Source organism: Nanorana parkeri, unplaced genomic scaffold, assembly GCF_000935625.1.
Source record: "Nanorana parkeri isolate BGI_ZX_2015 unplaced genomic scaffold, ASM93562v1 scaffold216, whole genome shotgun sequence".
In the NCBI taxonomy this organism is placed as follows: Eukaryota; Metazoa; Chordata; class Amphibia; order Anura; family Dicroglossidae; genus Nanorana; species Nanorana parkeri.
Window position 1 is genome coordinate 683487 of NW_017306484.1, and position 12391 is coordinate 695877.

At 40.9% G+C, this 12391-nt stretch overlaps 1 protein-coding gene across 1 annotated transcript in view; it reads right to left on the reverse strand.

The window, feature by feature from the left end:
• CDH13 (cadherin 13) overlaps positions 1-12391 on the reverse strand; it is a 557182-nt gene that overhangs the window by 414147 nt on the left and 130644 nt on the right. Inside the window, exon 2 of the mRNA XM_018555891.1 lies at positions 7584-7695. Within this exon, the coding sequence (XP_018411393.1) occupies positions 7584-7695 (112 nt within the window). The remainder of the gene's footprint in view (positions 1-7583; positions 7696-12391) is intronic.

A 12391-nucleotide genomic window follows, 5' to 3' on the forward strand; every position in this document is an offset into this window, starting at 1 on the left:
AGCCCGTTATATCAGGGTTGTCAGCATAAAAGGAATATATGGGAAATCATCCAATGGGAACACTAGGTGTGGTGACCCTTCTGGCCACTAGGGATTTCCTTAACTTTGGAGGTATTTCCTTTGTGGCTATCAGACAGGAAGTAAAGGAAAATTCTCCCTAATGGCTCCCTTACTCTATGCAAAAAAATAGAAGGTTTGGCTTCAGTTCTCCCTATTAATGAATACAGAGCGGCATTCATTTTTGTCTTTTATACCTGCCCAGAATCCAGCTTCAAGCCAATGGATCTCTACAGGCTATTAGTTCTGCAATGCGCTTTTGTCTCTCTCTTCAAACACAAATATTTCTTCTCAGCATTGTATCTGGATTCTGTACAGAACTCATTTCCCCCTCTGGGTCAGTCCTGAAAGCAATATACATTTCCCTTCTATCTTCAATCCAAATGGCAAGCTATTGAATATATGAAATTTTACACCCTCCCAGTTGTTTCTTTGCAGATAGCCCATCGATTTAACACTGTAGTTCTCCCCCGTGGGGTAAGCGGCAGTCATTTTTATATTAAATTGTAAAGCCCAGGTAATATCGCAAAAGCTGCTGATAGGATTTTTATTGGAAGGCATTAGTCGTGTTCTCGGCTAACAATACGATTTAGTCCCCGTCCCGCAAGTTTTACATTCCTGCTTCGCAAAGACGGGAAAAAAGGAGATAGAGGCCCCCGTAGACCCGCTCGGGTTGGAGGAGTGTTTATTGCGCCGGCGGTGGGAGGAACAGGGGACACGTTTTATGAAAAATGTTATTCTATTTGCTGCGCACAACACGGCTTGAATTGACGGCGTGATCTATCGAAATGTGGTTTTGGCAATAAACAATGCGAAAGTGTATTATGGAGGTTCACAAGAAAACAATCAATGGAGATTTGTTCATTTTTAATAGTGTTTCGGAAAAATATTTCTTATTACGTTAATTAGGTGTAGAATATGTTCCGGGAAAAACAATTGTATACACCGATCAGCCATAACATTATGACCACAGAGAGATGACGTGAATATATATATATATATAGATAGCATCATATACTATATATACATACCAATCAGCCGTAACATAATGACGACTCACCTAAAATTGAGTAGGTCACCCTTTTAGCTGCCAAAACAGCCCTGACCCATCAAGGCATTGACTCCACTAGACCTCTGAAGGTATGCTGTGGTATATAATCCATCAAGGCATGGACCCCGCTAGACCTCTGAAGGTATGCTGTGGTATCTGGCACCAAGCCATCAATAGCAGATCCTTTAAGTCCCTTAAGTTGTGAGGTGCGGCCTCCATGGATCAGTCTTGTTTTTCCAGCACATCTCACAGTTGATCGACTGGACTCTGACCGGTCCGTGGCTACGCAGCCCCATACACAACAAACTGTGATGCTCTTTGTGTTCAGGCACCTTTCTATCAGAACCAGCATTCACTTTTTCAGCAGTTTGATTTACAGTAGCTCTTCTATTGCATCAGACTATATGGGTCAACCTTCGCTCCCCACATGCATCAATGAGCCTTGGCTGCCCATGACCCTGTCTCCACTTCACCGGTTTTCTGTCCTTGCGACCACTTTTGCAGACTTAAAACATCCCAGGAGAGCTGCAGTTTTGGAGTTGCCCTGACACAGTCGTCCAGCCATCACAATTTGGCCCTTGTCAAGCCATCAGCAGCATATCCTTTAAGTCCTGTATGTTGCAAAGTGAAACCTCAATGGATTGGACTAGTTTTTCCAGCACATGCCACAGATGCTTGATTGGACCCTGACCAGTCCATGGATAATGAGCCCCATACACAACAAATTGCGATGCACTGTGTGTTCAGACACCTTTCTATTGGAACGTGCATTCACTTTTTCAGCAATTTGAGCTCCGGTAGCTCTTCTTTTGGATCGGACTACATGGGTCAACCTTCGCTCCCCACGTGCCTCAATGAGCCTTGGCCGCCCATGACCTTGTTACTGGTTCACTGGTTTTTCTTCCATGGACCACTTTTGCAGACTGGGAACATCCAAGAAGAGCTGCAGTTTTGGAGTTGCTCAGACACAGTCGTCTAGACATCACAATTTGGCCTTTGTCAGAGTCACTCAAATCCTTACACTTGTACATTTTCTCTGCTTCCAACACATCAACTTCTAGGACAAAATGTTCACTTGCAGCCTAATATACCCCCCACCCAACCTAACCAAGCACTTTTCCAGGATTGATTTTAATGAAACAATCAATGTAATTCACGTCACCTCTCAGTGGTCATGTTATGGCTGATCGGTGTAAATACAATATATATTACTGTATGCATACAGTATAATATATATATATATATATTTCTGCTTTAGTCAGGAAAATACAAACTATTACCATTTACAACCAGTAGAAGGAACTGGGGGCTCTTATGTGCACTGGGCTAATTTTACCTGCACATCTAAAACTAATCCTTATCTTTAGAGCTCAGTAAAAGAGCTCTGGTAACACAAGCAGCTGAATTATTCGATAGAGATTCTTATAACCCCTTCTCTCCTTGTTCTGTAAGGCTCTATACAAAGAAGAGTTTCATTTAGAGAGTGCGCCTAAAGGGAAACATCTTTTGCTGTAGTATCCTTTTAGAAAACCCACAGTGTCACCCCCGTATTTTGTTTAATGTAAGATAAATAGTTTATAAATTAGTTAAAAAAAAGAAGATATAAAACGCTGCTTTGAAAGCGTTCAAACCCTAAACACTTATAGTTTCCCTTTACTAGATAAACAAAAAAAATGTTGTTTATATGGAAGGTCATTTTTCAGAATGTTACAATTTCCTAATGGCAAATGATGGGCTTTTTTTTTTAAACGTTTTTGTAAGATAAATATGGGACGGTAAATATCTCAATGTAAACCATCTTTATGGCAAATGTTAATACTTTCAAAAAACCTTATTATTTTGTGAATAGTTATAAATAGTTATACATGGCCAACCATATTAATTCCTTATATATTCAGTAATAGTAGTGTTGTATAGTGATGATAGAATCAGATTCAAATCCAGGGACTTTGTGACATACGAATTGTACATTTCTCAGCAAATAGGACAAATCTTTATTCATATGTTTAAAAGAGTGAATAAATTAGCAATTTCCCCCCTGGACCCACAGCAGACGTTTTTATTAACGTGTAGGCTTGGTACCTTCATTCATATGTGTTAAATGTCTGTGAAATTCAAGCATACTAAAATCATGTGATTGTTTAACTCTTTCTCAGATCGCAGTGAACATACACAGTTTAAGGTAAACCGTAAGGCCCCATTCACACTGAGCGACACTCACCTCGACCGGGATAGCGCGACTGTTTGGGCGACGATCGTGCGACCTTCACTGTCGGGCTGCATGCAAAAAGAGAAAAATTGCGCAGAGAGAAAAAGGGGTCCTGCAGAAGCGGCGCGCAACAGCGATGAGCGACAGGCGACATGGAGCTGTAGAATAGAACAGCTCCATTGAAAATCATTGGACGGCGACTTCTCGCGATATCGCACGGCAAATATGCACGATATTGCAGCAGAAATCACGCGATTAAACGCTCAGTGTGAATGGGCACTAAGGCATATTTATAGATACTGTAAATATATACAGTATAAGTGACCCTTGCAAAGAGGAGTAGAAAACATAAGGTGCCATTAAATATCTGTCCTGTTGCATAACAGTCTTCAAGAGCATGCCTGGATCTTCCCCATACTACCTGCACAATTACCACTCCTGGAGCTCCCCATACTACCTACACAAATGCTATTCCTGAAGCACCCCATACAACCTATACAAACACCACCCCTAGAGCTCTCCATATTACCTACACAAATACCATTTCTGGAGTTTCCCATACTACATACACAAATACCAGTCCTTGTGCTCCCCATAATGTATACACATATGGCAAACTCTGGAGCTCCCCAAAATAACTACACAATTATAACTCCTGAACCTCCCCATTCTTCCTAAACAAATAATAACCCTGAAGCTCCCATACCACCTATACCAATACCATCACTGGAGCTCCCCATACTACCTACACAAATACCACCTCTGGAGCTCCTCATACTACCTATACAAATACCACCTCTTGAGCTCCTCATACTACCTAAACAAATGCCATTCCCGAAGCACCCCATATCACTTATACACAAACGACCCCTAGAGTTCTCCATATTACCTACATAAATACCACTTCTGGAGTTTCCCTTACTACATACACAAATACCAGTCGTTGTGCTCCCCATAATGTCTACACATATGGCAAACTTTGGACTTCCCCAAAATAACAACACAATTATCACTCCTGAAGCTCCCCACTCTTCCTAAACAACTAACAACCCTGAAGCTCCTATACCACCTGTCCTATACCAATACCATCACTGGAGCTCCCCATACTACCTATACAAATGTCATTTCTGGAGCACCCCATAATACCTACACAAATACCACCTCTGGAGCTCCTCATACTACCTAAACAAATGCCAGTCCCGAAGCACCGCATATCACTTATACACAAACGACCCCTAGAGTTCTCCATATTACCTACATAAATACCACTTCTGGAGTTTCCCATACTACATACACAAATACCAGTCCTTGTGCTCCCCATAATGTCTACACATATGGCAAACTTTGGAGCTCCCCAAAATAACTATACAATTATCATTCCTGAAGCTCTCCATTCTTCCTAAACAAATAACAACCCTGAAGCTCCCATACTATCTACAGAAATATATCAATACCATCACTGGAGCTCCCCATACTACATATACAAATACAAATGCCATTCCTGGAGCACCCCATACTATCTACAGAAATATATCAATACCATCACTGGAGCTCCCCATACTACATATACAAATACAAATGCCATTCCTGGTTCACCCCATACTATCTACAGAAATACCACCCCTGGAGCTCCTCATACCACCTACACAAATAGCTCCTCATTCTATTGATGCAGATACAAACTTCCTTAAACTGAGAGCATAAGCATCCTATTCCTCTGCACCCATTTCCTAAATTATTGAAATTCACTTTGCTGTTATTGTAACTTAAAAACCTCAAAACTCTGGTTGTGCTCTTTGTATGGTATTGTAATCTTTAATACACAGTAAACAAAAGTCTAACTTTGACTGAAAATCGTCAACAGCATTGCATTAAAATGGCTATAATCACACAAAAGCATCGCTCTTTTCCAAGGTAATCTTGGTTAGAATTGCTCAAAGTATGTTATCATTCAAAACAGTGAATACCATTATTCTGTGCATCAAAATAAAAAGGCAACAAATGTCAGCTCTTCATCTGAATAGTCATTAGGGGGCTAAATTCATGATTTTTAAGAGTGACTCTGGAATCAGACATATCTTGATTGGAGGCTTTACTTCTCAAAGTTATTCTGTTCAAGGTAAAATGTTCCTAAAATCTTAATTTCAACCGAAGAAGAAAACAAAGTGTTTCTCAACAATAAAAAGTTGGCGAAATTCTAGAACTATTGAAGAATATGTTACCTTATCAAACAATAATGCTTCTATCTATCTATCTATCTATCTATCTATCTATCTATCTATCTATCTATCTATCTTAAACCAAGCCCCCAAGAATTATGGGGCCATTGCAACCCCCCACTGGGTTTTAACCCTATAAGTAAGCCATAGTAAGCCATAACCCTACAGAACCCACTCCAGTCTTCAATCCCATGAACATCTCTTGCCATAGAGATTGTTATAAGGGGAAACTATTTTGCCAAAAGTCTGTGGACACCTGGCCATCACACCTATCTATATGGCAAAAAAAGATAGAGTTTAAGTATTTCCACTTAAAGGCACTGGTGGTGCTACAGCATACAAATACATTTTAGACAAGAGTGCACTTCCAACCTTGTGGGGCCAGTTTGTTGAAGGCCCTTTTCTGTTCAAGCACGACTGTAACCCTGTGTACAAAGCCAGCTCCATAAAGACTTGGTTTGAAAGGTTTGGTGTGGAGCAAGAGTCGCCTACACAGAGCTCCAGCATTAGGTATGTATTAGATCCGTTTGAGCTGGCCCTAGTGTTTTCTAAATAAACTTTTTCCACCAGCTTAAAAACACAGTACAAGTTATCTCTGTCTCATATACAATAAATCAGATTTTCATCATCTCTTACATCATCTTATCACATGTAGCCAAAAAAAAAACTTCTATATTTTCTAAAATAAATCCATAGCCAAAAATAGTTTGTTAGTTAGATTAAAACCCTTTTCAGGTCTATGTCCCACTAGATTTTCCATCACATCCTAGGAAAGAACATATCTCCAAAGTATGGAGACAATCCCCTCTAGATTAAAACCCTTTTCAGGTCTTTATTGCTGTCTATGTCCCACTAGACTTTCCATCAAATCCTATACTGAGGAGAGAACATATCTCCTAAAAAGGGGGACAATCCCCTCTTAGTTGTCCCTAGAACCTTTTGGTCTGTTGACAACCATAAGATTTTGGAGCTTCCATCACTTTCTATCTAGGTAGAAATGGCCACCAAGACAATTAGAGAGGGAAAATCTCCCCAGCAGTCATGACAGAGGTACTAACCCTTCTCTACTCTAAATCTAAAGATGTATTAAAAAAAAAAACAGTAGACACCGCCACCTACCTGCACTCATTTTCTGATCTCACCACAAAAAACAGAGGCATTATGACCAGCTGACCCATAACTGGTAGCTAGGTGTGGGTTCTTTTGACCACAAGCCCCTTTAAAGACAGGCCACATTGTGCTTATAATAAAGCTAGAAGAGTCATCAGCACTGAAAAACTCTATTATGATCAGAGTAGTTTCCCAAAGCTCGGGTAAAAAAAAAAGTTAGGCTATAGTAAAAATACGCTACCAATGACAGTATATTGGCAATTGCCAATATTGTTTGGGGCCACCAATCTCTTCTTGTTGTTAAAGCTGATCTTAAGACACCACTTTTTTTGTTTTGTATGGAGTAGAGAAGGGTTAGAAACTTTACTGCTGTCTGAGTTTACCCCTCATTTACTTTCCTGGTGACACCAGTCTGTATTTGTGTAGGTATAGCCAAATTTTTAGATCAAATTTTGTTGATTTAACTGGAAGTGGAAATGTGGATAGGAGGGAGGATTTGACCATGTAGCTGTTTGGAGAGGATACAGAGCTGACCAGGATGTGAGGGGAGGAGCTGCTGTTGCCATGTGATTTAATCAAACAAGGACTTAATCTTGCCGGTGGGAAGAAGGCATACATCAACCATTAGAACTGACTGAAGTCCCACCAGCGGGACAGGAAATGAGGAGAACAGAGACAGCAGTAAAAACCACTTGCCAAACACTCTAAAGCTCCTCCCCAAAACCAAACAAAACTGTCTTGGTATGACCACCACTTCAAGTATGATTTATTTATTTATTTACTTGCAATTATCCTAAACCCATATGGATAAAAAAATAAATAAAAAAGCACATACAGTAAGTTCCATAAAGCTGCACATAAATATTCTGGCTACAGCTTGAGAAAGGTTGCGTGCCCCCTTGCATGGAGCACCACAAAAGATGAAACCAGTTCCTACCATTTAAGATGAGTTGGTCTTCCAGAAACTCCAACGGTTGCTCTATGTAAAATATCTTCTGTTGAAATCCTGGGATGCAGTCGAAATCTCGTGCAACAGCAAATGCAAGAACCTGCGGGAACAAAGCAAGACGTATTAGAATCAAACACTTTGGGAATCAGGAAGAGTGCTTGCAAGCAGTGGAGTCTTTTTTAGCCTTCTAGGAACCCGACAAAACACCCCTTCTGCTTCTTCCAGCAGAAGATTAAAGCGCAGGCATGGGTTCCGCATATCAGCTGTCACGCTCCTTTCTAAATATAAGGAGATATCAAAAGGCTTTCTATGCTTAAGATGTATGTTGATGTCATTTCTCTCTCTGCTTTATAAGCAGAATTGCATTTTCAGCACTACCGTGTTTTCCCGAAAATAAGACACTGTCTTATATTTTTTTTGGCTCAAAAAATCACACTAGGTCTTATTTTCGGGGTAGGTCTTATATTTTAGCAATTCCCAAAAATAGTACTAGGTCTTATTTTCGGGGTAGGTCTTATTTAAGGGGAAACAGGGTAGCTTGAAGAGATACGGAGTCAGGTTGTATTCAGCATAGCTGTTGGGGGGTTTGAAGTAAAATATCAACCTCACACCGTAGAGCTTTCAAAAAGTACAAACATTTCAGATCTTTCACATTGTGATACACATATTTTTTTTTAGTGGACATGCCACATGTCACACTGTAGAGCAACAATATACATTTTAAAAAGACTGTACCTTGTATCTATTGAAACAGTTCCTGAGCTTCAGTCACTTGACTGTGCCTAGGCTCAGATGATGTCATCAGTCTCCTGCGGGAAGGAGGAAGCCTCCTCTCCCCTCATAATCACCCACACTGTAACTTAAAGAAGAACTACGAGGTGAGTGATTTTCACTCAACCTAACGGTGTGAGCCGACCTGTGACAATGAAACTGTCACAGGTCGGCTCAGTAGATCGGGAAGTGAGTGAACACATACCGTTGCTCGCTCACTTTCCGATCATCTCCCTGCACAGAGCCGTGAGGGATTCCCCCCCTCCCCGCTCTGATACTCCAGTCCTGACTGGAGAAACGGATGGGGGAGGGGACAGGCACAGCTGGCTCTGCCTCTAGATAGGCAGAGCCCGCTGTCACTCACGCAGCTCGGTGGATCCGTCCTGGCTGCGGCGCTCTCAGTATATAGTGAGCAATAGCTCGCTATATACTGAGCTTGGAGTCACGGGAGGAGGTTAGTATATGTCCCCCCATGACCCTTAAGAGAACTATGAGATAAAAAGGTTACCCTATAGTTCTCTTTTAAAGCAAGGTGAGAGGCTGCAAGAAGGGCTAATCTGTGACAGATATAGCCAAGAACTACACAGGCAGAAGGATTTATAGGATCGTGTCATTTCTAAGTCAACATTTTAGTCCAGGAAGTAGATGGTGACCCTGGATAATGACTGAACAAAGATGGCTATGTCCTTGTGAAGAGAAAAGCAGATGAAAGCTTTGTCAAGGGGAGTACTGTGATCTTTGTAAAAGGTAATAAACACGTGGGAGTGTTACACTTTCCCATTACGTTGCCTGCATTACCTTATCTGGTCCCCGTTAATTAAAATCAAACCTAAAGAGAAGGAACAAAAAGAACCAATGCATGTTGTTTCTTGTAGCCCTAATGGTGGTCAGGTGCTTATATGGCTTCCTTGGTCCAGCGGCATATAATGATCTAATGGTTTAAAAGCAATATGGGACTATCGTACCCAGCCAACCTTTCTTTGCTACAACTACCCGCACCACCTGATCCTGAGCCACCAATTAGGTAAGTGCATTTTGTCTGCACAAAATTAACATAGCTCCCAACTCTCCCAAATCCCTCTGTCCCTCTTTCCTCCTCAATTGTCCCTCTTTTTGTTCTGATGTACAGAGTTCTACAAAAATGTAGTATTTAACTTCCAAAAGGTTTATACTACACTAAACTTTCATCTGACCTCTCAGCTTTTGTCTTTGTTATTTTGAAAAGTCGGTATAAAGGAAAAGTAGTGTTGAAATAAAGCACTTGTGGATTTAACCAATCATTTTTGGCGTATTAATTTTTTCATACAGACATGTGCGTTTCGTTTTGTTCCGAATCAAAATTTGTACAAATTTTCTGAAATTCCGACATTCTGACGCATCCGAATTTCCGATCTCAATGCATCCGAATGCATCCCAATCCGAATTTTCGTTTCCGAATTTCGGATCCCGCCCTAATTTCGTTCAAAAACGAAATTAAAGCGGACATGTGACTTTTCTGGCCAATCAGATGTGTTTTTCGGGTTTAATGCATTCGAATGGGTCTGAATCTGAATTTTCGAATTGTTTTCGGGAGCTCCTGAATGCCATTCGGGTCCGGGAGCCTCAGATTTAGGTTTATGTATATATGGGTCACAATGTTGCCACTACAAATATATTACTAAAGCTGATGCTCCAAGACCCGAATGGAGTCCAAATTGTCCGAATAGCATTCGAGAGCTCCCGAAATGCCATTCAGGTCTGGAAGCCTCAGCTTTAATATGGCTCCCAAGACCCGTATTGCTTTCTGGAACTCCCCAATGGTATTTGGAAATTTGGACTCCTGAATGCTATTCGTGTCTAGGAGCTTCAGCTTTAGTATTAATATCTGTATATTGTTTTCTGTCGTATTCGCAACGAATATTCGTAAACTCATCCGAAACTAGCGAAAATTCAGATTTCGTCCGAATACGAAACCCGAACCGAATTGAATTTCGGATACAAATCCCGAAATAATGAAATATCCAAAACAAACCGAATTTTTCCGCAGCTTACATGTCTACTTTCATGGTCCACTTAACTGTGGATATGGTAGAAGTGTGTCCTTCGTCATCTTACTTTTTGCTAAAAGGTGCCTCTCTTTCCATCTCAGGAAGTTTGGAGGTTTGAATTAACACCTTCCTCAGCCCAGTCACCTCCATTTACTTGATTTGTTACTCAATAAGACAAGGATAGAACAATAACGTTAATTGAATCTACACAAAGAAAACACAGCCATGCCTGTGATCGCAGGGACAGCAAAACAGAGACGCCTCGGGGTGAAATAAATAAAACCTGCCTTTGATTGTACACAAGCGACAGGTTAAAGTAATCTGCTAGATGACACATACGAAATGGCGGTATTCTTTCAATTATATTCCCGCAGATTGTAGTTGTGTTATCCATTTCTCACACAACACCTCTGTTGCACTAAACGCCTATCTCATTATTGTTTGCATGGCGGGCAATCATTGTTAACGACAAAACATGAAAAGGCTTAAATTACGATCAGCTTACCATGATTTAAGGGTAGGAGAAGCTGCTTCACATGACATGAGACTTTATATGTAATCAAGCTGGTTAAAAGGACTTAGGTTTCAGAGAGAAATTGTTACCCCCCGTTTATAAATGACAATAAACCTATCATGCTCAGTAGGCTGTGTATAAAGACTGACAACTCTGCTGCTTTTCACTTTGCTGTACTTGACTAAGGTTCAAGACATGTCTTAATAACAATACAATAGTATAAGAATTGGGGTTAAAAGTAACGGAACCAGATCCATGTGCCTACAGAACCTGGTCCATACGTTAGCTCCTCAGCTGCTCCACACCACCTCATGGAAGATCTCAAACTAACCACAGACACATCCTAATCAATTAATACCTGCTCACATCAAGTTAACCACACTGAAGAAAGGACATCATACCGAAAATAGATACCTGACCAACTCTCATTCCCACCAAACCCCTTTACAGGCTGCTGTGACTTCCATTTTTGCTGTCCGACTTCCAGAAATCTAGGACAGGAAGTTCTCTCGATTGGCTGCAACTCTCAAACTGAACTTCTTAGGACTTCATAGCCTTCTGAGCACACTTGGAGCCTCTCAATTCCAGCTTCCAGCCCACTAATCAGATAGGTGACCGACAACTAACCTTCCTGCTAACCATTTTAACATCTTGGTTACCTGGCCCCCTGGCCCCCTGGCCTGTAATGCAGGCCCTGCATGTACTTGTTTTTTTGTTTTAGACTTATCAGTATGGGGTTGGTAAAACAACCCCACCCTCCCAGAGAATATGCATGTTAAAGCATGGGTAAACGTGCCCCTAAATACCACACCATCCTGCTCACACCTAATTACAATGTATTTTTTTAATAAAAACTTTCTATCAATTTTTTTACTCACATGTGTCCACCATTATATGACCCCCTGTGACCCCTGTGAAGACTGGTGATCCAATACCTGGACCTGTAGCCAACTGGTCTTGTTGCCTGCATGAATGACCATACTGCTAAAATCTTCAGGACCCTGTAAGGACCCCAATAATGGACCCAATGGGAAGTGTCAACATCCTCAGGCAGTAATGTAGGCATGCAAAGGAGAACCCTCACACGCAGTCCAGAAGAGGGAAGACTTGCAACCTGACATATCACTTGACCACAGATCTAAGTATTGTAGGCATTTAGATCTACTTTTTTTTTTATTGCTGCAGCAATTAGTTACATGGGTGGGGGTAAGGGGTATTACTTAGTGCCACATTTCTCAATCCTATTATCCAGATGAACCTCTGAAATCATTTTCAGATCTTGGGAAACCTATTTCTAAAACTCATGGTACATTAATGTGATCACTAAGTAATACAATTAAATAAAACTAGTATTAATGATCAGAAAATACACACACACAGTAAAAATTGTAGAGCATGCCTTTGGTGGTCAGAAAAGAAATGTCCCCTCACATTAATTGCCAATGTAGTGTCCCCTTACTTTGGTGGTTATTGTGAGAAGAACT